This window comes from Hemitrygon akajei, chromosome 7 (genome assembly GCF_048418815.1).
Source record: "Hemitrygon akajei chromosome 7, sHemAka1.3, whole genome shotgun sequence".
In the NCBI taxonomy this organism is placed as follows: domain Eukaryota; kingdom Metazoa; phylum Chordata; class Chondrichthyes; order Myliobatiformes; family Dasyatidae; genus Hemitrygon; species Hemitrygon akajei.
This window is the reverse complement of record NC_133130.1, coordinates 27,068,154-27,095,049: the sequence shown is the minus strand read 5'-3', so window position 1 is coordinate 27,095,049 and position 26,896 is coordinate 27,068,154. Positions and strand designations below refer to the sequence as shown.

Below are 26,896 nucleotides of genomic sequence, written 5' to 3'. Positions count from 1 at the left end.
GCACTTTGGTAGATGAAATGAACTGGTTGACTATTTTCTAAATGGAGAGAAAATACAAACATTTGAGGTGCAAGGGGACTTGCAAGTTCTTGTGGAAGATTCCTGAAAGGTTAATTTACAGGATGAGTCTGTGTTGAGGAAGGCAAATATGATGTTACCATTCATTTCAAGAGGGCTAGAATATAAAAGCAAGGATGTAATAATGAGGCTTTATAAAACACTGGTGAGACATCACTTGGAGTATTGTGAGGAGGTTTGGACCCATTATCTTAGGAAGGATATGCTGAAACTGGAGAGGTTTCAAAGGAGGTTCACAAAAATTATTCTAAGATTTACCTGTTTGTCATATGAAGAGCGTTTGATGGCTCTGGGTCTGTATTCACTGGAATTCAGAAGAGTGAATTGTGACCTAATTGAAACCTATTGAATGGTGAAAAGCCTTGATAGAGTGGATGTGGAGAAGATATTTCTTATGGTGGGAGAGTCTAAGACCAGAGGACACACCCTCAAAATAGAGGGGTGACCTTTTAGGACAGAAATGAGGAGGAATTTCATCAGCCAGAGAGTGGTGAATCTGTGGAATTCATTGCCACAGGTAGCTGTGTAGGCCAAGTCATTGGGTATGGTTGAGACAGATGTTGATAGATTCTTGATTGGTCAGGGCATAAATGGATACAGGGAGAAGGCAGGGGATTGGGGCTGAGATGGGAAAAGGGTCAGTCATGATGAAAAGGCAGAGCAGACTCAATGGACCAAATGGCCCAATGTGCTCTTATATATTTTAACCATCTTATGGTCCTATAATAAAGATAATATTGAAATATCTTTCACCGCATACTTTATATTCATAATAATAAAGCTGATTCTGATTTTGATCTTTTCATGGGCATTTTGCAATTGGTAGCGGAGAGAGCCAGCAACTTTAATTTTCTGGGCGCTAACAATATTGGATGACCTGTCGAGGGCCCAGCTCATAGATGCAATTATCGGGAATACACGTTAGCATCTTAAGTTTCTGGGGATGTACGGCTTGTCACTGAACACTCTGACAAACTTCTAAAGATGCACTGTTGGAAGAGTCCTGACTGGTTGCATCATGGTCTGGTACAGCAATCAGAAAGCATAGGAACTTATAAAGCTGCAGAGAGTACTGATCGGTGTACAGTCTATCCAAGCTGACCACAATGTCTTTTCTTATCCAGTCCCATTTGACGATGACTATCTAAGTGACTGTAAACTGTGCAAGTTGGTAAGGTTGTTCAGAAGGTGTATGGTGTGTTGTCGGGAGATTGAGTTCCTGAGCCCTGAGGTAACGTTGCAACTCTATAAAAACCTGGTTAGACAACACTTGAAGTATTGTCTTCATTTCCAGTGACTTCATTACAGGATGGGTGTGGACACTTTAGAGAGGGGCCAGAGGAGATTTACTAGGATGCTGTCTGGATTAGAGAGCATATCTTATGAGGATAAGACATAATAGCACACCTGATAGAGTAAGGTGACTTGATAGAGGCACAGACAGCCACTTATTTCCCAGGGTGGAAATAGCTAATATGAGTGGAGATATTTCTAAGGAGATTGAAGTAAAGAATGGGGAAGTATGTCAGAGGTAGGACTGGACCGGACCGGCTATTTGTCCCATCAGTGAAGAGGCTACATAGCATAAATGCCAGGACCATCAGCCTCAAAAACAAGCAGTTTTTCCCCAAGCAGTAAGATTGATTAACACTTCCCTCCACTAACCCACCCCACCCCATCCCCAATTACCACTACTTTATAATTTCCTGTCAGTCACCTTATGTAGACACTCCTGTGTCTCGCATCACTTTATAGACATATAATCAATTGATGCATGTAAATTATTTCAGCGATTTATATTTATTGTTTTTTTAAAATATCGTGTTCTTTGTGTGTGTTTTGTTTTGTGTTGCAGCAAATCTAGAGAGAGAATTATTTCGTTCTCCTTTACACTTGTGTACTGTAAATGACAAACAATCTTGAGATCAGTCATTATCTTCCTAAATGAAGGCGGAATCTTAGGGGCTAACTAGTTCACTGCAACTTCGTAAAAACTCAAATGGCATTATCAGGAATATTTGTCAATCAAACGTCACTAGTTGGTTCCTTCTAAGTTAGATAGCATTTATAGAAGGAATAAACTGTCGACGTTCTTCATCTGTACTGGAAATCCTTAATTCTTCATTCCTTCCTTCCGCTTCTCTCAGCCCGTGGGGCGTGGTTAGTACTGGACCGGTCTGACGTCACTTTTTTGCCCACAGTAAAGATGGCGGTTAATCTCGCGAGGTTTCGTGCCTTTCAACCGGCGTGGACCTCTTCAGCTTTGGCAGTAGGTGAGGCTTCGGTGAGGCTGTTCGGCGGCATGAATAGACACTAGTTGAGCGAAGTTGGGCACGGATTCGCCGGCATGTTGATCTCCGGGTTAATGCGCGTGTGTCGCCCGAGGTGTTGCACAGATTTCGGTTCAAGGGTAAGGCGGCTTTGCGGCCCAGGCGGGTACCGGGTTATAAAGGGGCGGACGGTGACCTTGCGGTTAACGTGTTGTTGAGCTTTCCATCAAATCGAATACAGCCGTCTAAAACGTTTCCTTTTATCCCAGTCAGTTAAGAAGCGATCTCCAGTTCCGAGGTTGAGGGTTGAACATCAGTCCTCAAACTCTGCCAACATAATCCCTCATTTGCTTTTCTACCCGCTGTTCCCCCAGCAGGCTGTGTTTTGCTCCAGATTCCGGCATCTGCAGTTCCTTATATCCTAATCCTTCCTTTGTTGTGTGTCAGTCTGGTTCCCCTTGGTGTAGTCAAGTTTGGGGACCAGTCTTGATTTAGCGGACAGTGCAGGAAGACGTACCCAAAGCAGTTCAAAGTAAATTTATTATTTAAGTACATACGTCACCATATACAATCCCATAATATAATCAATGAAAGACTGCACCCAACAGGACAGACAACAACCAGAGTGGGGAAAAAATCCAACAAAATATACAAATGCAAAAATAAAGAGAAAAAAGTAATAATTAATTAATTAATTAATTAAGCAGTAACCAAAGTGTTCCCTTACACATAGTTCTGTCACCTGTCCTAACTCGTTTCCTAATAGGAGATCTAATATTGCATCCTCTCTAGTCGGTACCTCTATATATTGATTTAGAAAACTTTCCTGAACACACATTACAAACTCTAACCTGTCTAGACCTTTAACAGTATGGGAGTCCCAAACAATATGTGGAAAATTAAAATCCTCTACTATCACAACTTTATGTTTCCTGCAATTTTCTGCTATCTGCAGATTTGCTCCACCAATTCTCGCTGACTATTGGTGGTCTATAATACAACCCCATTAAGTAAGGCCTTTGACAAGGTCCCGCATGGGCGGATAGTTAGGAAGATTCAGTCACTAGGTATACGTGGAGAGGTAATAAATTGGATTAGAACATGGCTCAATGGGAGAAGTCAGAGAGTGGTGGAGGCCTGTGACTAGTGGTGTGCCACAGGGATCAGTGCTGGGTCCATTGTTATTTATCATCTATATCAATGATCTGGATGACAATGTGGTAAACTGGATCAGCAAATTTGCTGATGATACAAAGATTGGAGGTGTAGTGGACAGTGAGGAAGGTTTTCAAAGCTTGCAGAGGGATCTGGACCAGCTGGAAAAATGGGCTGAAAAATGGCAGATAGAGTTTAATACAAACGAGTGTGAGGTATTGCACTTTGGAAGGAAAAACCAAGGTAGAACATACAAGCTAAATGGTAGGGTACTGAGGAGAGCAGTAGAACAGAGGGATCTGGGAATACAGATACAAAATTCCCTAAAAATGGCATCTCAGGTAGATAGGGTAGTAAAGAGAGCTTTTGGTACATTGGCCTTTATAAATCAAAGTATTGGGTATAAGAGTTGGAATGTTATGGTGAGGTTGTATAAGGCATTGGTGAGGCTAAATTTGGAGTATTGTGTGCAGTTTTGGTCACCGAATTACAGGAAGGATATTAATAAGGCTGAAAGAGTGCAGAGAAGGTTTACAAGGATGTTGCTGGCACTTGAGAAACTGAGTTACAGAGAAAGGTTGAATAGGTTAGGACGTTATTCCCTGGAGCGTAGAAGACTGTGGGGAGATTTGATAGAAGTATATAAAATTATGTTGGGTATAGATAAGAGTGAATGCAAGCAGGCTTTTTCCACTGAGGCTAGGGGAGAAAAATAACAGAGGACATGGGTTAAGGGTGAAGGGGGAACAGTTTAAAGGGAACATTGGGGGGGGGGCTTCTTCACACAGAGTGGTGGGAGTGTGGAATGAGCTGCCAGATGAAATTGTAAATGCGGGCTCACTTTTAACATTTAAGTAAAACTTGGACAGGTACATGGATGAAAGGGGTATGGAGGGATATGGTCTAGGTGCAGGTCAGTGGGACTAGGCAGAAAAATGATTCAGCACAGCCAAGGAGGGCCAAAAGGCCTGTTTCTGTGCTGTAATGTTCTATGGTTCTAATAAATATTGAGATCATAAGATGAAAAGTCCTTGAAAGTAAGTCCATAGTTTGTGGGAACAGTTTAGTGATGGGGCTAGTGAAGTTATTCCCTCTGGTTCAAAAGCTTGATGGTCGAGGGGTCATAACTGCTCTTGAAACTTCTTCCTGATGGCAGCAGTGAAAAGAGAGCATGGCCTAGATGATAGGGGTCCTTGATGAAAGCTGCTTTTCTGTGACAGTGCTCCATGTAGATGTGCTCAATGTTGGGGAGGGCTTCCCTGTGATGGACTTGGCCACATCCACTACTTATTGTAGGCTTTTCCGTACCAGGCTGTGATGCAACCAGTCAATATACCGTACTCTTTCCCCCACATGTCTGTAGAAGTTTGTCAAATTTTTAGATGATATGCCAAATCTTCGCAAACTTTTAAGAAAGTAGAGGCGCAGCCGTGCTTTCTTCGTAATAGCATTTACATGCTGGACCCAGGACAGTTTCTGCAAAATGATATTTATTTTACTTTTATTTATTGAGATAGAGAGCAGAATAGGCCCTTTCAGCCCTTCGAGCTTCGCCCAGTAATTCCCCCATTTAACCCTAGCCTAATCACGGGACAATTTACAATGACCAATTAACCTACCAACTGGTACACCTTTGGACTGTGGGAAGAAACTGGAGCATCCGGAGGAAACCCACACAGTCTACAAACTCCTTACAGGCAGCGGTGGGAATTGAACCTAGGTCGTTAGTACTGTAAAGCGTTGTGCTAAGCACTGCGTTACCAGGCCACCGCATATTTAATGACGTTCTTAAAGAAGCTCCAGCAAAAGAACTGCATGTGCTTAATCAGTATACAATACACCAGCAATCTTACAACCAGTGGGTCAGATGCAAACTCTACAGTACTTCCACAGATAATTGTAAAAGTTGTTTAACAGTTGTTGAGATAAGGAGACTGAAAGACTATCTTGAACTGTAATTGGACCCAACATCATCCTCTCAGCATTTCTGGATGAACGTTGCAGCAGTGTTTGTCCAGAAATGTTGAGAGGATGATGGATTTCAGCTTCTTCCTGACAGAATCAGAGTCAAGTTTATTATCACTGACATGTGTTGTGAAATTTGTTGTTTTGTGGCAATAGTGTTGGGCAATACATAAAATACTATACATTACAATAAGAAATATATATAAATGATTTTATTATATAAAATAAATATTAAAAAATTAAGTAGTACAAAAAGAGAGCAAAAATAGGTAGTGTTCGTGGATCATTATCCATTCGGGAACCTGATGGCACAGGGGAAAAGATATTCCTGAATCATTGAGTGTTTGTCTTCTGGCTCCTGTGCCTCTTCCCTCATGGTAGCAATGAGAAGAGGACATGTCCTGAGTGGTGGGGGTCCTTAATGATGGATGCCACCTTATTGAGGCATTGCCTTTTGGAGATGGCCTCAGTGGGGGAAAGTTAGTGTTCAGGATGGGCTGGCTGAGTTTACAGTCTTCAGCAGCTGTTTCCAATCCTGTGCAGTGGCCCACTCCATACCTGTCTGTTGTCACAGAAGGTGGACTTAAGGCAATTCAAATCACTCCATGTGATTGTCAGGAAGCCTGTGAGGGCGATGGCTATGGAATCTGACATCAACACCGCTAAAGTATGGTACTGTCATTTATTCAACAATGATAGAAATTGCTCAGTTATATCCTGTCCCATCCAAAATAAAACAATCTGATTACTATTTACTTCCAATTATCAGCAAAGCAATTTAAGTTGTCAGTGGTGCAATGCTCACCCAGTTTAGGTTTTGTCAGTTTAGCTTGGTAGGTTATCTCATTATAAGGTGGACCAAGGGGCAGAGTTCAAAAGATGAAGTGAGAATGGTTGCTCTTTACGTCAAGGCAGCTTTTGCCTGATTGTGGCTCAAAGAGGCCTCTACTATTCAGTGGGCATGATTTTGCAAAACTCTCCATTAATTATGTAAGGTTGACTCCTATGGTTCTAGTTTATTATTCCAGCTCTAGGATATTATTGCAATAGTTCCTTTGTCAATGTCCTAAGGATGCATGGAAATACTATGAACTTGGGATTCCCCTCCAAGTTATATAACATTCTCCCGTTAAAAACAATTCCATTTCACCATCATCAGTGGGACTATATCCAGGAATTCTGATAAGAGAACCTGCAGCAAATCTAAGAAATGACTTAACCACCAGCTTCTCAGGGCAAGTAAGAATTGAGCAATGAAGACTTGTATCCAAAGGGCTCACAGGCTTATTCTCTCCTGCCCATATACTAGTGTGGTGTCTTCTCTGGGTTCTGTCCTGCTGTTCGGACAAGACTTAATTCGGGATTGTAATGTGATCAGGTTGCCAGCTGTGATTCTGTGAGGATGATTATCTTTTCAGCTTATTTATAAATGGTTGTTCCCTTATTTTAATTTTTGTGATTCTAGATACCACAACTAAGGGAAACATATACTTGATATTCAGATTCATAAGTCTTGCAGGATTTTTGGTGTTAATGACTCCTCCAGAGTTCAAAGAACAAGAGATTAAAAGCCTAATCCATTGAATATATCATATATCAAACTAGTCATCCCTGAAATCGGTCATCTTGCCAAGCTATAAATAATTGGATTAAGAGATCATTACTCCTGTATTCAAATCCAGTTGTCTTCCAACTCTCCTGCTAAGACCTGTGAACTATTTATTTCAGTGCTTGTGTATCAAGACACCAATATCAGGATCCAAGCATCAACTTTTCCCAATTTTCTCTAACTAGAGAAAGATGCTGCTTTTCTTATAGAAGTGGATAATCTTCAATTTTTCCACATTATATTCCACTGTAAATTGTATAATTTTTCTCGACTGCAAGCAAAGTGGTAATTTCTGAGATATCTGTAGAAATTTGTTTTTTATCTATAGTAGTTGCGCACTATATGGAATTCTTTTCAAGCACCTTTTTCTCCATGTTCTTACATAAAAACTGGTTGACTTTTTGTTATTCCTTTTCATTGACTGAATTAGTAATTTACTCATTTTATATGCCATAATTTTGTTTCTCTTCTGACATTCCTCTTATCCTACTATCAATCACTGCATTTTTTTGTATTTGTTAATTATTTTTACAACTTCCCAATGATAATCGCAGTTTCTTTGTAAGTTATTAACAAAGAATGACTTTCTGTAAGAAACATGCATTTATAGAACTTTTTTTGTAATTTATTTTTTATTGAAGTTCATCTCAAACAAACATTTCCATAAGATGTATTTCAGACATTGTACATATATATCATATAATCATATATATCACAAATCTCCACAAAGTATTTATCTGAGGTATACACGTATAGAAAAGAGTGGAAAGAAAAAAACAAGCAAAAGGAAAAAACTATGTACAAATAGGGAGTGATCTTTTTTTTTACAACATATTCATTGATTTGTGAGAATAAAATCAGGCCTATGAGGCATTATGTAGTTAAACCATTTTTCCCAGGATGAATCAAATTGTTCCAGCTGATGATTAACAGATGCTGTTATCTTCTCCATTTTGTAAATGTCCATTGTAATTTCCATCCATGCATTTAAAGTTGGGCTCTCCTGTGATAACCATTTCCTAGTAGTCTTTTTACCAGCCACCAACAGTATATTCATTAAATATTTATCTCTTTTCAACCATTCTTGAGGAATATATCCAAAAGATATGGTCTTACTCTCTAAGGGTATTTCACATTTAAAGATGTCTTGTAGGGCATTGTGTATCCCCCTCCAATAGTTTTTGATAACAGGGCAGTCCCAAAAAATATGATAATGATTTGCATTTTGATTTCCACAATTTCTCCAGCAAACAGGGAGGTTACTATCATAATAGGATTTCTGAGAGGGTGTAATAAAATATCTTATCAAGTTTTTCCATCCAAACTCCCTCCATTTTTCTGAATTGGTACACTTCCATTGATACTCCATATTATTATCCATTCTTCCTCAGATATAATTATCCCTCCTTCCTTCTCCCATTTTGTTTTAATGTATGAAGTCAAATGTGTTTTAAGATTTGACAACCCCTTATACATGCTTGAAATGATTCTACTACCATTATCTGAATTATATGCTTTTCTAAAGAGCTCTATCAAGCATGTACTTGCCTTGGTTACATTTTTAAGCATCTTATTAACATATTGTCGCATCTGCAAATACTGATGAGAAGCTTGTTTTTCTAATAAGTGTTTCTCTTTAAGCATTTCAAAACTGAACAGTGTTCCGTCTTTCATTATGTTACAAAGAACTGTTATTCCTTTAGCTGTCCAGTCCTTAAATCTAGCATCCAATTTATTTGGTGTAAAATCAGAATCATATGCACACCATTTAAGAATTGCAATATATCCCTCTAGATTATATTCTTTTATAGTAGTTTTCCATATTTTAAGAGTCAATTTCACCCATGGGTTATCAATAGTACTTATGTACCTTTGCAGGTTGTTATCAGCTAAAATTGCTTGTATGGGGATGGGGAGTACCCGCTTCTCAATGTTTGTCCATTGAGTGTCATATGATGGGTTGCACCAACATATCACAGCTCTCAACTGTGCTGTAAAATAATAATATCTAAGAGAAGGTAGGCCCCATCCCCCCTTTTCCTTGCTAAATGCAAAGTTTTGAGATGAACTCTGGGCCTTTTACCCTGCCAAATATACCTTGATAACATCTTGTTCCATTCATTGAGTTGATTTTGGTTAACCTCTATTGGTAGGGGCTGAAAGAGATATAACAGTCTGGGCAGTATATTCATTTTAATAGACCCAATCCTTGAACTGAGACTGAAAAAAGGAATCCGGTTCCATCTTGCCATAGCTTCCTTAATTTTTTTTATATAAAGGCTGATAATTACATTCTGATAATTTTGCCAAATCTTTTGGCATAATGATGCCCAAATATTTGAAAGACACTGTGTGCCATGCCCAGGGATATCTACTTTCAATTTCTCTTGGTAGGCTATAGTAATATGAAAGTAATTGGGTTTTATCCATGTTGATCTTGTATCCTGATAATTGACCATATTGTTCAAAGGATTGCATCAATTTAGGTAAAGAGTATGTTGATTGCCCTAGATAGATCAAAATGTTATCCAGCGTAACTTGCCAATTTATGCTCTGTCCCTTTAATAGTAATTCCCCTGATATCTTCATTTTGTCTGATGTATTGAGCTAATGGTTCCAGATATAATGCAAAGAGTAGCGATGACTATGCACAACCCTGTCTCATGCCCCTTTCTAGGGTAAGACTATTTGATAAATATCCATTGATTTTAATCCTAGCAGTAGGGTTGTCATATAGTGTCTGTATAGTTTTAATAATTGTGTCTTGGAAACCAAATCTAAGTAAAACTCTGTAAAGAAAATTCCAATTAACCGAATCAAATGCCTTTTCAGCGTCCACACTTATCACTATTGCTTCGACTTTATTTTTTTTGTATATGATCCATAATGTGAAGTGTCCTTCATATATTGTCTTGTGTCTGGCGTTGTCATATAAAACCTGTCTGATCATTACGTATCAGTATGGGTAGAAACTCCTCTAATCGTTTGGCCATGATGGAGGTAAATAATCTACAATCTACATTAAGAACAGATATTTGTATAAATGACCCGCATTCCATTTTATCCTTGCCTTCTTTCAGTATAGCTGAGATTATCGCTTCCTTCCAACTGGGTGGCATTTGTGCCTTTTTTAGAGCCCAGTTCAGTGTGGGGAGTAAAGCAGGAATTAACTCATTTTTAAATTCTGTGTACCACTCTGACGTATACCCATCTGATCCTGGTGACTTGCTTAATTTAAGCCTAGTAATTGCAGTTTTTAATTCAACTTCAGTTATGTCAGCAGTCTTCGTTCTATTTTGTTCTTTGCTTAAAGTGGGTAACTCTAGAGAATTCAAGAAGGTGTCAATTTGGGTTATGCTTCCCCCTGGAACTTGGAATATAGAGTTTTATAAATCACTTCAAAAGCTTCTTGAATTTCACTTAGCTTATTTTTTATCATTTTCATTCTTGGGTCCCTAATTCTATGAATTGTATTTTCTGCGAATTTTTTTTCAGTTTCCACGCCAGTATTTTCATTGATTTTGATCCATGTTCATAATGTCTCTGTTTCAGAAACATTAAATTTTTCCTGATTTCTTGCATAGCCAAACTATTAATTTCATTCCTAATTCTTTTAATTTCCCCTAATGTATCCTGTGCCAAATTCAATTTGTTTTTTCTCTAGTTCCTTCAGCCTATTTTGTAATTCCTCTAATGTTTTATTCCTTATTTTTTTCTTGTATGAAGATATCGCTATAATTTTCCCTCTTAAGACATCCTTCAGAGTATCTCATAAAATGGGAGGTGAAACCTCTCCATTATCATTAAATTCTAAGTAGAGACCAATTTATTTTCTACTTTGTTCCTTAAAGTACAGATCATTGAGTAGACTTGAATTTAGTTTCCAAATAGTATTCTTTGTTTGTAGGTCAAAATCAACAGATAATCTTTCAAAACTTCTCAATTAGCTGTAACAGTATGCTCCAAAAGTGGGCATAGCTGTGATGTGGGAAATTGCCAATTATTTTGCACAGAAGATCCCACAAATGACAATTAATATTGATCTGTTAATTTGCCTTATGATGCACAGAATGCAGATTAGAACTTCCTTACCTTTCATATCTCCAAAGAGCTTCTACATCCACCTGAGAGATTAGGAGGAAGCTTGGTTCAAGATGTCACATGAGAGATGCATCTCTGCTGGTACATTAATGTCTCAGCAATGCATTTTAGTGTCGGGCCAGATTTCCTTGCATGAGTATCAACATTGAGACCTAACCCACAATATTATGATCCTGGAAAAATTGCTACCTTTGAGCTGTAGATGACATTTATCACTATATCTGGAGATATTATTGATAGTATTTCTAAGATTCTCTTCCTGGATAATTAACCCATCCATTACATTGCAGAGAAAATGTCTTGAGGCAGAGGATAAGATCTATGCTTACGCAAGCACAATTGGCTGTCTAGACCACTGAAATTTTGTTTTTTATCACTATCAGGCATTTTGACTACACATTATGAACTGTACAACATAGTATTATATGTTCAAAGTAAATTTATTTTCAGAGTACATAAATGCTACCATATACAACCCTGTGGTTCATTTTCTTGTGGGTATGCTCAATAAATCCAATAACCATAACAGAATCAGTGAAGACCAAATCAATTTGGGCATTCAGCCCATGTGCAAAAACCAACAAACTGTCCAAATACAAAAAGAAAGAAATAATAGAAATAAATAAATAATAAATATCGAGAGCATGAGATGAACGGTCCTGAAAAATTTCAGGATGTATATTGTATACATTCCTCTGATATCAAATGTACCTCTTGAAAGTGAGTCATAGGTTGTGGGAACATTTCAATGATGTGGCAGGTGAAGCCTTGGTTCAAAAGCCTTCTGATTGAGGGGTAATAATTGCTCCTGAACCTGGTGGTGTGAGTCCTGAGGCTTCTGTACCACCTTCCTGATGGCAGCAGCAAGAAGCAAGCATGTCCTGTGTGGTGTGGGGAGTCCCTGATGATGGATGCTGCTTTCCTGCGACAGTGTTTTCTGTGGATGTGCTCAATGGTGGGGGAGGGCTTTACCAGTGATGGACTGGCCGTTCAAGCGCATTGGTATTTCCATGCCAGGCTGTGATGCAGCCAGTCAATATATACTCCACTACACATTTATAGAGGTTTCTCAGAAAGATGGAGTACCTCAATCAGGTACTCCAATATAATAACAGAGGAATTTAAAGTTGCAAACCTTCTCCACCTCTGATTCTTTGATCCTACAATAAGGACTAGTTTGTGGACTTCTGGTTTCCTTCTCCTGAAGTCAATAATCAGCTCCTTGATCTTGCTGACATTGAGTGAGAGATTGTTATGGCAATTCTTATAGTTTTAAGTTAAAACTCTATAAATTGACACATCTATTAACCAGTCTCTCTCCTTCCTTCTAGTGATTCTCATTTTTATGTTGGAGTAAACTCCCTCTGCTCCCCTTCCCCAACAACCATTAAACAATTTTAAATTTTATTCAGGATACCCAACTCTATCCAATGATATTCCATCTGAGTGAAACCTAACCTCAGTTTGGAAAACCAATGATCAATTTAAACTCCTGTATCACATTAGTATCATATCCAACATCATCAAAATCAATGTATTTGATTGCAATTGTTATAATCAAAGATGGGCATTAGACAACTAAAATATTTTCTGTCATATACAGTGGATTCTGTTTATTTGGGGCACTATGCTGCTTAATTGGGACAGAAGACTGTTGCCGAACAGTTTCTAAGTACTGTACCATCAGTTGAATGCACCTGTGTGGTTGTTAGACACAACACCATGCTCAGAGCAAACAGTTTTTAAATAGTGTCAGTTGCACATGTTTGTGTTCAAAAAGCAGTGATCTTTGTCACTGATAGCTGGTGAGAAATAAGCAGTAAGACAATTCACAACGGTTTTGCTCACTGTGGTTTTAATCATTCACGCTTGAAGATGCTAGAAATGGTGGAAGTGAAAATGAAATAATTTCTCTTCTTCGACAAGTTAGGAACTATGAAGATTTGGAGACCCCAGTCATCGATAGCATTGTATGAGGCAGTATCTGCATTAGGTGTCTGTGCTGATTTTGTTCATTTACAGTCAATCGAAAGAACATGGCAGCATACAGTGGATGAATTCCTCCATCAATAACTATTAGCAACTAATACACTTTTATACTACTGTCATAGTGTTCCAACTTGTTCTGTATTTCATTTAAATACTTGATCTGTTACTCAGTTAAATAGTAGTTTGTCATTTTTATATCTTTTTAACTATTTCCATGAGACTTTGGCTAATTGAGTGGCTGCTTAATTGGGCCAAAATGTACTAGTCTCAATTAACTGGAATTCACTGTACTTTTTCAAATATCTGTGTAATGTTTTCTGGATATTGACACTTTTTCTCTATATTTTAAAACGTATGATATTGAAAGCATTTTGGAATAAAATTACTTGATATTCTTTAACTTTTGCCTTTGGTCAAAAGCAACCTTATTTTTAGACAATTAGTTCAATAGAATTGTGTGTGTCTGATGACAGTGGGGTGATATTTGCACGTTTCTGTTGGTTTATTTAAAGATGTTCTTTTGTTCCTCTTGACATAGTTAATGTCCATTCTATCTGGAGGAAATGATTTGCCATCGAATCTCCGTCTCCAAGCAAACTTATTTCAGATTGAGAAGAAAGGTATGCTGTTTAATGTTACTTGAGCTAATTAAACTTCAGCACATGGTCAGATGAATATTGAAAGCAAAATACCACATGACAAATCTCAGTTTGCTGCTCCTTAATTTGTAAGAATCATTTGACTTCAGTTCTGTTCCTTCAGTTAGTGAGGAGAAAATTACAAGCATCATCGTGGATAGACATTTGTCTGTCTTGTTAGATTGTCCTAGGTTTCCATGCTTGTTCCTTCACTAAGCAAGTACCACTCGGTACAGAAATTCTATCAAGGTGCTTGATGCATGCATCCTTTTTGTTTTTGGTTCTCAAGTATGGTTCACTTTCTCACAGAGGTGGAGTGCTGTTCAACAGTGTGCAATTTGTGTCTGGATTGTGTTCCCTTGAATTTTGTCTGTTCATGCTGTGGAGCACACAAAACAGGGCTCTCAAATCTGCAGGCTGGTCCCAGAGATGCTTACCAAAACAAACATCAAGTGCTGCTGGTAGATCATTAGCTTGCTCCAAACTTGATGATCTTCCACTACAATGAGACGTCACTGACTGGCACATTCCACACTCCAGTGCTTGCTAAGGGATCCACTATATTGGTGCAGGCAATGCAGACAGAGGCTTAGTGGAGGATTGCAGTCTAAGGTCCTTCTGTCACTGGATATTGAGAGGCTGAGCCCCATGTAGAAGCCACTCAACCACTGGAAATTTGTAGCATCCCAGGAAGCCTCTTGAGAGCCGATAATGCTCTATGCAGTTTGTGTAGTACTGGTAACACTATAATGTATCGACTGAACAGCACTGAGTATAAAGAAAGCCATGTACTTTGGTATTTGTTGATGTATTTTTATGAATAAGGCTTAATTTTGAAATACAAAATTCTCTCAAGGAAATACGGTCTGCCTCAGGAATTGCTGCTGCAGTTCTACACTGCAGTCATTGAGTCTGTCCTGTGCACCTCCATCATTGTGTGGTTTGGAGCTGCCACCAAGCAGGATAGAACCAGACTACAGCGCACAGTGAGGACTGCCGAGCGCATCATTGGAGCCTCCCTGCCCTCTATTGTGGACCTGTACTCTTCCAGGTTGAAGAAGAGGGCGGGGAACATCATAAAGGACTCCTCCCATCCTGCGCACGGACTGTTTGATCTGCTTCCGTCTGGTAGGCGCTTCAGATCCCTCCAGACTAAGACTAATAGGCACTGGAGAAGTTTTTTCCCTACTGCGGTCACTTTGCTGAACAGTTAACTGCCGGTTAACTGTCGGCTAACTATTACTTGGATTGCACTACCTGTATGTATAATCTATATTTTCATTTATATTTATCATTATTATTGTTATGAGCAGAGAGACAACATCTGCCGGAAGTAAATTCCTTGTATGTGCATAGGTACTTGGCGATTAAAGTCTGATTCTGATTCATCTTAACATTTTCAAGTTTCCAGAATTTCTAGGCCCATACTTACAAAAAAAAATTAGGTCTGCATGCAATAAGTGATTAATAGGGAAAAAGTTATTCAAGATGGTAATGAAGTGACAAATAAAATTGGCTTCTTGAAGACAAGGGTTTCAAATTACAGTAACTTGGTTCTTAGTCATTTATTGTGGATAAACTTACCAGCTAAAGCTTAATTACTAGGGTACACTGAGATCAGCCTGAGGCAATGTGTATTTTTTCAGGTTCTTTCTTTCAAGAATTATTACAAAGATCAATTATATTCAACAGATACTATGCATTCAAGAACAGGTGTGGGCAAGATTACTATCATACTCATATTCCACCTAATGTATTTCAGAACCATCCCCAATTGATTCTGGGGCGCCAGTTTTGAGAAAGTGTGAAATTGCTATTCCTTCGCATCTAAAGCCCAGTCAAGTTTGGCTGGAGTCTCTGCGGGGCTATGATGCTGAGAACTTGGGTGTCGTTGAATTACATCCTGATGTCTTTGCAGTACATCCAAGGTATCATAATTAATACTTTTTGAGATTATAATTGAAATGTTAATTATTTACGATTATCTTCATGCTGATGTTTCATCTTCTAATTATAATTTTATTGGTTTAGTATTATTAAAATAAGACTTGAGACAAAGGAATGTCTTCTTTGAGGGTTGCAAATCTCTGGAATTCTCTGCGCCAGATAGCTGTGTGCTAAGCCATTAAGTATATTCAAGGCTGACAATGTTGTTGGAACATAAGCAAATTACGAGTAATAGAGATCAGAGAAAAATGTAGATGTTGCTAATAATCAGCCATGATTCTTAACTGTACAGGTGATGATATGAAATACAATAATTTTTAAAATTTTAAAGATTTAAATTTTTTTAATATTTCAGACTGTTTCAGTTATAATTATTTTTCTGGAAGATGTTTATATTTGTTATTTATTTAATCATGAGGGGATGGGTGAAGAGAAGTGGAGATTTTATTAAATGCAATATCATGGAAAGCCGAGGCTTCCTTTTACATTCTGTAGACAGTTTTCTTTATTATGCTTGTTGAATAAGGTTACACACTGGGATATGTTGCCTAAAATGGTTTAATGATTTATTGCAGTGGATCCTGGAACTTGAATCCACTGTATAAGCGTTTTACCATTTAAATGTAATTTGCTGTTGTTTGAGGAAAGTATATGCTTAGGCTAATTGAATATGTGCTGAACAAATCGCTTCCTGTCTTTGACGTTTGGGAGGGGAAGAGTATGATAGAAAAAATGGTCAAGGCAGTTCCATGAAAAGTTCCTTTGAATGCAGCAAGTCTTGGAAAATGTCTTGAACATTTTACCTGAAGTAGCACCCTACCTTATGTGAAGCAATGATGGTCATTGTATATTTACTGTTGCTTTTTAAGAGAAACTGATACCAAGGATTTTTATGTGCTTTTAAACAGAATTGACATTCTACATGAAGTTGCAACTTGGCAGAAAAACTTTAAAAGAATAGTAAGTAGTCTGCTTTTAATTATTTTTGTAAAATGCTGACTGTTCTGTTCAAAATCAGATTTGATCTCAAGTTTTAAGTGCTCTAGAAATAGAGGTAAGTTATGTAGCTCCTTGAACCCATTTCATTGTTTAATTAAATTATGATTGATCTGTTCACTAATGTTACTTATTGCCTTTCTCCATACAAAATGTATCAAACTCTGTCTTTAAATATTCAGTTGACCCAAATCCACATCCTAGAGTTCTGGGTATTCACAACCTTTTGAGGAAATATTGTATCTGCATCTAATCCACCCAAAATGTAACTTTAAATTCAAGTGGTTGTAAGCTGCTATCAAAATTTATCAATGATGTAAATGAGGACTAGACAAATATTGAGTGGGGATAAATAAGGTGTATTTCTGGCTTGTTTTAACATTTGTAGAGTCATGCTAAAGTGAAGACTCGAGCTGAAGTAAGAGGAGGAGGTAAAAAGCCATGGCAACAGAAAGGAAGTGGTAGAGCACGCCATGGAAGTATCCGATCACCAATATGGAGAGGAGGTAATCATCTATTACTTTAAGCAATTATACAGGGGCTCCCCAGTTTACAACAGAGTTTTGCTCTCAAGAGGTGGTCATAATTTGAAGTTAGAAATGCAGCTGCCTGGCAGTATATTTAATTAAAATCATAACCCAACCAACACTACTGTGTCAAAATCGTGGAATCCCTTATTAGCAACAATCTAGAGTTCCTTCATTGGAAATCTCAGAATGGTCCAAGGAGACGGCTCCATCATCAATTTCTCAAAGGCAGTATTTGATGGGCAATAAGTGCAACTTCACCAGCATTGCTAGCATCAGTTATATAAAATAAATAACCGATGACTTTTTTCACCATTGTTTTCAAGGGTGTCTATTTTTATGTGGACCATTTCTCACACCTCCTCCTTCTTTGGATATCTGTTTTCAACTCAGGAGGCAAACTATCCACTAACATTTATTATAAATTCTTTGACTCCCATATCTACCTGGACTACACTCTTCCCGCCCTGTTGCTTGTAAAGAATGTCATTCCTTTCTTCAATTTCTCTATGTCAGCTGCATGTACTCTCAAGATGAGGCTTTCCATTCCAGGATGTCTTAAATGTCCTTTTTCAGGAAATGTGTCTATTTTTCTACAATAGTTGGAGACGCCTCTCTCATTTTCTTCATTTCTCAGACTGCTGTTCTCACCCCATCTCACTATTCCTCTCTTTTCACCCTACTAGCCTCCAGTCAGTACATCATTTTTAATCTTTTCCTTCAGCCGTAACAATATCCCACCACTAGCCACATCATCTCCTCCATCCCTTTCCACAGATAAGCAACTCTACAGTTCTCTGCTTTTTCCATTTTCATGTAAGTTCTTATGCCTTAAAATTTGTAACACTGTTATTTATATTGAAACAATTGATGCACAACAGCTTTACAGAGGGTGGGTGGGTGGTCTGGGAAAGAATTGAGTAAGTGATAAGCTGGACAAAGATCTGCCCCAAGCACAATAAGCATTGTTTTTTTTCCATAGGTGGTGTTTCCCATGGTCCTCGAGGGCCAACTAGTTATTATTACATGTTGCCCATGAAAGTTCGCGTACTGGGCATGAAAGTAGCTCTCACCATGAAGCTTGCACAGGTAAGTGCATTTTTCATATTCTGATTTACAAAATTTGCATCAGCTTCTTCACTTGACTGTATATCTGGTGCGCTGTCTTTCTAGCTGTGACGCAGAGGTATATTTAACCAGAGTGATTATATTTATAATTACATGTAGAGCAGTTGTTCTTATATCCTGCTCACCCACTTAATGTACTGTCATTCATGTAATGTGGATTAATTAAGAAAGCACCTGACTTAATTTATGATGTAACTTTTTAATAAAGATGTACTGTACTTTTTGAGAGAAATAATTTATTTTGCAAATGTTTTGTAATAGTGAGATCTGGATGCATGGCATTTCTTCTATAAAAATTATTTCTAATAAAGCAAATGATTAGAATCTGCACAAAATTCTATTCATTGCAGTGATTAGATTTCTGACTGAAAAAATTAAGCTATTTAAAAATGTATTCTAATTTCATAGAAATTTATGTGGGTCACCTAGGGGCGACTTGAGTAGCAGCAGTACTATAAATGGATACGATTAAATATTCTTGTTTCAGCCTGATACAGCTAAAAAGCACAACTGCTTCCAAAGCCAGTATGGTCAACAGATGTCTTAATGCGTTTTAATGAACTTTTGCTGTTTAAAACTAATGGAAACAACACTGATTGTGGATGGAAGCACGTACGTATGATTCCACAGAGGAAGCATGGCTGTAGATCAGGGATACAAGTGCGTTTGAGGAAACAGGGTTTTGAAACTACCGATACCGAATATCTTGCTGGTCAACGTGCAGTCTCTGAATAAAATCGATGATCTCAGAGCAAGGGTGCTGAATCAGATGGACATTGAGACCACGTGTGTCCTTTGTTTCACAGAATCCTGGTTAACCCCTTCCATACCGGATGCAGCAATTCAGATCGACAGGTTTTCTATACACTGTCAGGATAGATTAGAGTCGCTCAAAAGCAGAAGTGGAGGAGTATGCCTCATGATCAACCCTTCTTGGTGCACAAATGTATCAGTGCTGTCCCAATCTGCTCACCAGACCTGCAATATCTAGCAGTTAAGTGCTGTCCTTTTTACCTACCACGAGAGTTCTCCGGGGTCATTTTGGTAGCAGTCTACATTCCACCTCAAGCCAATGTCAATCAGGCTTTAAATGATCTGAACAATGGGATCAACACGCATGAAACAGTGCACCCTAATACCCTCACCATCATTTTAGGAGATTTTAATCACGCCATTCTGAAAAAATCACCAAGCAATTACCATCAACAGACCACTTGCAATACTAGAGAAAACAACACACATTGCTACACCACCATCAAGAATGCCTACTGTGCTATTCCACGCCCTCAGTTCAGGAAGTCTGATCACCTGGCTGTACTACTACTGTTTTGAGTATAAGCAGAGATTTAAGGCTGCAGCATCAGTAGTGAGGACCAAGAAAGTATGGACAAGGGAAGCACAGGAACACCTACAGGACTGCTTTGAATCAGTGGACTGGACTGTATTCAGGGATTCATCTTTGAACCTGGTTAAGTATGCTACAGTTGTTACTGATTTCATTAAAACCTGTGTGGATGAGTGTGTGCCTACAAAGACTTGCTGTACATTCCCAAACCATAAACCGTGGTGAACCAAGAGGTAGGTCGTCCGCTGAAGGCTAGATCTGTGACATTCAAATCTGGCGACCCAGACCTGTACCAGAAAACCAGGTATGATTTGTGGAGGGCTATCTCAAGGGCGAAGAACGTGGTTGGAGGTGACATCGGATGTACGATGATCTGGTAGGGTTTGCAAGAGATTACTTCCTACAAAGTGAAACTCAATAGCATGAATGGCAGCGATGCTATTCAACACTTTCTATGCCCGCTTTGAAAGGGAGAATATAACTACAGCTGCAAAGATGACTGCTGTACCTGATGACCCTTGATCTCCGTCTCTGAGGCCAATGTTAGACTATCTTTAAAGAGAGTGAACCCTCGCAAGGAGGAAGGTCCCGGTGGAGTACCTGGTAAAGCTCTGAAAACTTGTGCCAACCAACTGGTGGGAGTATTCAAGGACATTTTCAACCTCTCACTGCTATGGGTGGAAGTTCTCACTTGCTTCAAAAAGGCAACAATTATACCAGTTCCTAAGAAGAATAATGTGAGCTGCCTTAATGACTATCACCCAGTAGCACTCACATCTACAGTGATGAAATGCTTTGAGAGGTTGACTAGACTGAACTCCTACCTCAGCAAGGACCTGGGCCCATTGCAATTTGCCTATCACCACAATAGGTCAATGGCAGACGCAATCTCAATGGCTCTTCACATGGCTTTAGACGACCTGGACAACACAAACACTTTTGTCAGGATGCTGTTCACCGACTATTGCTCAGCATTTAATACCATCATTCCCACAAACCTGATTGAGAAGTTTCAGTACCTGGGCTTCTGTATCTCCCCCTGCAAGTTGAGCATCAACTTCCTAACCAGAAGACCACAATCTGCGCAGATTGGTTATAACATCTCCTCCTCGCTGATGATCAACACTGGTGGATCTGAGGTGTGTGCTTAGCCTTCTGCTCTACTCTCTATATAGCCGTGACAGTGTGGCTAGGAATGACTCAAGTTCCATATATAAATTTGCTGATGCAACCATTGTTGGCATGTCAACATTGTTGCTGGTGATGAGAGGGCATACAGGAGCAAGATATGCCAACTAGTGGAGTGATGTCGCAACAACTTGGCACTCAACGTCATTAAGACGAAAGAGCTGATTGTGGACTTACGTAAGGGTAAGACAAAGGAACACATACCAATCCTCATAGAGGGATCAGAAGTGGAGAGAGTGAGCAGTTTCAAGTTCCTGGGTGTCAAGATATCTGAGGATCTAACCTGGTCCCATCATATCGATGTAGTTATAAAGAAGGCAAGACAGTGGCTATACTTCATTAGGAGTTTGAGAAGATTTGGTATGTCAACAAATACACTCAAAAACTTCTATAGATATACTGTGGAGAGCATTCTGACAGGCTGCACTCCTGTCTGGTATGGTGGGGATGGGGAGCTACAGCACAGGACCGAAAGAAGCTGCAGAGTGTAGTAAATGTAGTTGGCTCCATCTTGGGTACTATCTTCCAAAATATCCAGGATATCTTCAAGGAGCGATGTCTCAGAAAAGCAGTGTCCATTATTAAGGACCTCCAGCACCCAGGGCATGCCTTTCTCTCACTGTTATCATCAGGTAGGAGGTACATAAGCCTGAAGCCACACACTCAGCGATTCAGGAACAGCTTCTTTTCCTATGCCATCCAATTCCTAAATGGACATTGAACCCTTGGACACTACCTCACTTTTTAAATCTATATTATTTTTGTTGTTTGCACAATTTACTTATTATTACTTTTTTTCTCTCCTATATTATGTATTGCATTGAACTGCTGCTGCTATGTTAACAAATTTCATGTCACATGCCAGTGATAATAAACCTGATTCTGATTTATCTATTTAATGACCATATGCTAGCTACTAAGTGAGATGTCTTTTCAGATTCTAAATCCTCCCACCATTGATGGGTTAGAACACAAAACATAGAAATCTACAACACATTACAGGCTCTTCGGCCCACAATGTTGAAAGAGACATCTGTCAATATTTCTAATCTCTGCTATATTGTCCTGATTTAAGTTGGTCATTTTAAATAATTTTAAACTTTTTAACTACCTGCAAGGCTTTAAGGAATAACTTTAGAAAATAAAGATTTGCCAGCATAACTGGACTGGTGCATCATATTCTCAAAGTGTTTCACCAGTTCATTAGCCTTCTGTTTTTATTTTAAATAACATCCACCATCACAATTCCTGTTAACTACTTATTGTTTGGTTTTTAGGATTACCTTCATATTATTGATTCTTTGGAGATGCCCAGCCCAGATCCTCAGTATCTTCGTGACTTGGTATCACATAGGCACTGGGGAGATTCTGTTCTTATTGTCAATGTGTGAGTACTTTTTTTTAATGATGTGAAGGTTAAATCTTTTACAAGCTGGAAGTTAATTTAATTTTAAATCTTGAGAATTGGTACAAGCGTTTTAATTATATGAAAATGTTTAAAGCTGACCCCTTCTATAGTGCCAGTATCTGGTTCTTTCACTTTGCCCTACTCTAACCCTATTTTGTCATTCACAGAACTCCTACCTTGAATCAGACCTCTTCCCTGCCACAGCACCCAAGTGTTGTTATCAAAATAGCTAATGGGAAACTGTAACTTGTCACCCTCTTATCTCTCAAACTGTCTTGTTGATTGATATTCTTGCAATTATTATGGGTATACAAAAGTTACCTATTTGAGGTACACAGAAGATTGGACATGCTGGCTATTGCAGCAAAAATCAAACTGCCTACCATTAACCGAGGGGTCCATGGACACCCAGGTTGGGAACTCCTGGAATAGAGGGATGTCCATTTAGAATTGAGGTCAGAAGGGATTTCTTTAGCCAGAGGGTGGTGAATCTTTGGAATTCATTGCCACGGACAGCTGTAGAGGCCAAGATATTGAGTATATTTAAAGTTGAAAAGTTCTTGATTAGTCAAGGCATCAAATGCTACAGAGTCAACAGAATGGGATTGAGAGGGATAATAAATCAGCCATGATGGAATGGTGGGGAAACTAGACAGGCTGAGTGGCCAAATTCTGCTCCTTGCATGGATGTTAGTAAGGCATTTGACAATGTCATTTATTGTAGGCTTATCAAGAAGATTAAGATGCATGGGAACCATGGTGAATTAGTCATTTGGATTTAGAATTGGTTTGCCCATAGGAGACAAGAGTTAATGGGACTTATCCTGTCTGGAGGTCTCTGACTACTTGTGTTTTACAGGGATCTGTACTGGGATCTCTGTTATTTGTATGTGATGTGGATGAAACTGTAGATGGGTTAGCAAGTTTGCAGATGATGCAAAAATTAGCAGTCTTCTATGCTATCCAAAATACAACTAAAGGATACAATGGGATATAGAACAGATGCAGATATGCACAAGAAACGACAGGTGGAGTTTAACTTGGCCAAAAATGTAAAGGGACATTACACTGTTAATGGCAAGTCCATTAAATGGTGTTGATGCTCTGAGCTCCAAAAAGTTGCTACACAGGTTGATAGGGTGTAAAAGACAGCTTATGGCATGCTTGCCTTTATTAGTTGAGAGAAACTGACTTCAAGAATTGGGAGGTTTTATTAAAAGCTTTATAAGCTGTAGTTAGACTGTGGCTGAAGTATTGCATTCTTTTCTGGTTTCCCCATTATAAAAAATGTTGGAGTTTTGGAGAGGGTACATAAGAGGTTTACCAGGAAGCTGCATGGATTAGACAAATTTAGGTTGTTTTCTGTGGAGCAGCATATGCTCAGGAGAGAGTTGATATAGGTTTATAATATTGAGCATAGATACAGTCGACAACCAGTATCTTTTCTCCCAGAATTGAAATGTCTAATACCAGAAGAGATGCATTTAAGGTGAGCTTGGGTAAGTTCAAAGATGTACAAGTCAAGTTTTTTTAAAACAAAGAAGCAAGTACAAATGGGTCTTAAAGAGGCTCTTACATCAATGTGTAGGAAATGGAGTGATAAGGACATTGTGTAGGCAGAAGTGATTGAGTTCAGTCAGGCATTTGACTGCTAATTTAATTAGTTCAGAACAACAATGTGGGCCACGGGCCTCTTCCTGCACTCTGTAAATAATGGCCTGAAAATGTCATACTTAGTTCTTGATCTGAAGAAAAATGTTTTCCACCCCATTAATACAAGGAGAAAATCTATATGTTTACCCAACCTATTATAAGAAGATATTTTAAATTTAGATGAATCAATTAAATTTTCTATATATTGTGAAATGTATTAACACTTGTTTATTCATTTAGTAATGAAAAAATGCCAGAAAATATTTTGGAAGCAACAAAACATTCCAAAACTATAACAGTGATGCCTGTCTTGGGTAAGATTGTTACTTTAGTATTAACATTGTTTGGTAAAAGTAATTTTGTTTCAAAAAAGGTGCAGAGGGAAGAATAACACAACAGCTACCATATTCAGAACTCTCTTGAAGCTGAATTAAATGATTGTTTCCCAAATTGCACTTCATCAAAAACAATTCACAGAACACTTTATTCCAATTTTTCAATACCAGTTCTAATTCAAAAGTGAATGGCGTTTTTAACATGTTGCCATTCATGAAATTTCTTTTCCTAATTCATTTTGGATTAGGTTTTCATCAAATGATAGGCCAAAGATATTATGATATCAGATTGTTTCAAACAAAACCACAGGCTATAAATTTCATAGAAAACCTACAGCACAATTCAGGCCCTTTAGTCCACAAAGCTGTGCCAAACATGTCTTTACCTTAGAAATTACCTAGGCTTACCCATAACCCTCTATTTTTCTAAGCTTCACATACTTATCCAGGAGTCTCTTAAAAGACCCTATCGTTTCCGCCTCCACCACTGCTGCCGGCAGCTCATTCTACGCACTCGCCACTCTCTGCGTTTTAAGAAAAACACAACTTACCCCTAACATCTCCTCTGTACCTACTTCTAAGCACCTTAAAACTATGCCCTCTCTAGCTAGCCAATTCAGCCCTAGGAAAAAGCCTCTGACTATCCACAAGATCAATGATTATTTCAGATACTAATTTCTGTAAAGACCTAATATCTGAAACTGCTATCCATTTCCAATCTCAATTTTGAAAAGGGAGTGAGGGGAAAACTCACCTTCCAACTATTGTTCCAAGAAAGATCATTTCATGCCATTTTAGATTGCAATTATTTCTGGAACAGGCTCTATTAATTAAAGAAAATGTACAGAATTCATGGCAAGATCTTGTTCATTAACAATAGCTATAGGCTACCCCTGTATTACAGCTATTCAGATTATACAAATTGTCCTTACACACTTCCTAAATCACAAGCTAAACAGTTGAGATAATGGAAAAAAAAATCTTGTAAGGAATTTTTTGTGGGGAAGTAAAACATAAACATTAAATAGGTAATTTATTTCTTTCAACTTACATTTTTGGCACACCTGCAGATGACATATTTGCTTTACATAAAGTCATAACAATACAACCTAATCCCTTCCCTCCACATCACCAAGTAACAAAATGGTCACATAATTTGTTTCTCAATTAAAAAGAAAAAATTCTGGTTGGATTAACTAATCAGAATTGTATCTGAGTAATCAATCACAAGTTTTGTTGGCCCTAATTCAAAAAGCTGCATTGGCCAAAATGGTCAGAGCTCAGTTGCCAGACTATTATTCAAAACAAAATTGTTGCACATTGCTGTGAGCCCCAGGAAGTGTAATCTTGTGTGAATTTGGTACATCAAGGAGTATTATGTCTTGTATTAAAACTTTCGCACATCTTTAATCAAGTCTGCGGTTAAGTTGTATATTACTACAAATTATGGCTTTTAGCAGTGTTATGCAAATTATATTTGAATTTGAGTTAGTTCAGAAATACTCAGAATCACCTATTTTTCATTAATATTTAATAATAACCATCATTCCTTACTGTGTCTTGTGACACAGCAGGCAGCAACCTTGCCCATTTCTTTAGTATTTTGTCTGTTTTTTTACAAGTCTGAGTTGCTAGCATGATGCAGCTGATTTAGTAAAAACAGATGAGAAAGCAAATTATTAAATGCCTTCTAGGAATTGAGATGAAAAACTGGTCAATGTGAACAACCTCTTGTGTGCACTACTGTATAAGCTTAGGTCAACCTGTAATTTAAAAGTAATATTATCGTAACATTGATCACAGCTTTCTGAAATTCTGCTGCATTCTCTTACAGCACTGAATGTTTACAGCATGCTGAAACATGAGACCTTGGTTCTAACATTGGATGCAGTTGGTTTTCTAGAGAAGAAGCTTTTGTGGCATGATACCAGATTCTCCCCCATCTATCCATTCAAACTACCTTACAGTGACTTTTCTTGAGAATAAAATGTAAAAATGGGTTTTAAAAATAAGCTTTTATTTTATTTCAATAAAATAATTGAATTGATTGTCTGCCTGTGTAGCTACAAGGAGCAGAAAACCTTCTGTGGAATAGTTCCATTTGCCAATTCATGTCTAATCTGCCATCGTAATGCAGATCTTTTCTTGTCCGTTGGTACAATGTAGTTATTGGGAACATAAACATGTTGAGGTTTCTGAAAAGCAAAAATCAATAAGTGTTATGCTTTTGATAGTGCCAGTTATCTAGAAGCTTGTATAAAAGCCAAATTAGCAATAAAAAGGAAATCTATTTTCAATAATGTAATTTCAATTAAATAACATGCCAAATAACTATTTGCCAAGTGATATTCAAACATCTTAGAGACATTAAAATGATTTAGTGATTAGAGTTCTATTACTTATCAGATTTTTAAATGATGTAAATCAAATTATAATGACAATCATGATTCAAGTCAATTTGTCCTCTAGCAGTGATTGTGGAAAACTGATGCAGGAAGGCAGTAAGAAAATTTAAAGTATTACATACCCGAGGTAGTTGACTTTTATAAAGCATTTGTTCCTGA

At 38.1% G+C, this 26,896-nt stretch overlaps 2 protein-coding genes across 5 annotated transcripts in view; one reads left to right on the top strand and one right to left on the bottom strand.

Annotated features, from left to right (window-relative positions):
- Window positions 1–2,279: 2,279 nt before the first annotated feature.
- mrpl4 (mitochondrial ribosomal protein L4) lies at window positions 2,280–26,380 on the top strand. Of its 2 annotated transcripts, none has more exons than XM_073050543.1 (9): window positions 2,280–2,488; window positions 13,706–13,787; window positions 15,568–15,733; window positions 16,661–16,712; window positions 17,137–17,254; window positions 18,258–18,364; window positions 22,214–22,323; window positions 24,238–24,311; window positions 26,167–26,380. In XM_073050543.1, exons 1-9 carry the CDS (start codon window positions 2,426–2,428, stop codon window positions 26,310–26,312), a joined length of 918 nt encoding a protein of 305 aa, XP_072906644.1. In that variant the 5' UTR covers window positions 2,280–2,425; the 3' UTR covers window positions 26,313–26,380. The 2 variants fall into 2 exon arrangements, with proteins under 2 accessions (XP_072906644.1, XP_072906645.1); XM_073050544.1 differs by having other exon boundaries at window positions 2,314–2,351.
- Window positions 26,329–26,896, bottom strand: part of hyls1 (HYLS1 centriolar and ciliogenesis associated) — a 21,022-nt gene continuing 20,454 nt past the window's right edge. For all 3 annotated transcript variants that reach the window (XM_073050542.1, XM_073050540.1, XM_073050541.1), the window contains exons 11-12: window positions 26,860–26,892; window positions 26,329–26,527 (exon numbers count right to left, since the gene is read on the bottom strand). In XM_073050542.1, coding sequence (XP_072906643.1) covers window positions 26,396–26,527; window positions 26,860–26,892 — 165 coding nt within the window. In that variant the 3' untranslated portion in view covers window positions 26,329–26,395. The remainder of the gene's footprint in view (window positions 26,528–26,859; window positions 26,893–26,896) is intronic.

What these genes read in the sequence shown, in the direction of transcription:
- mrpl4 (XM_073050543.1), top strand. Translation starts at nt 2,426, where the DNA reads ATGTTGATCTCCGGGTTAATGCGCGTGTGTCGCCCGAGGTGTTGCACA. An exon ending in TCACCATGAAGCTTGCACAG is followed by an intron (nt 18,365 to 22,213) that starts GTAAGTGCATTT and finishes TTTGGTTTTTAG; the next exon opens with GATTACCTTCATATTATTGA. An exon ending in AACAGTGATGCCTGTCTTGG is followed by an intron (nt 24,312 to 26,166) that starts GTAAGATTGTTA and finishes ATTCTCTTACAG; the next exon opens with CACTGAATGTTTACAGCATG.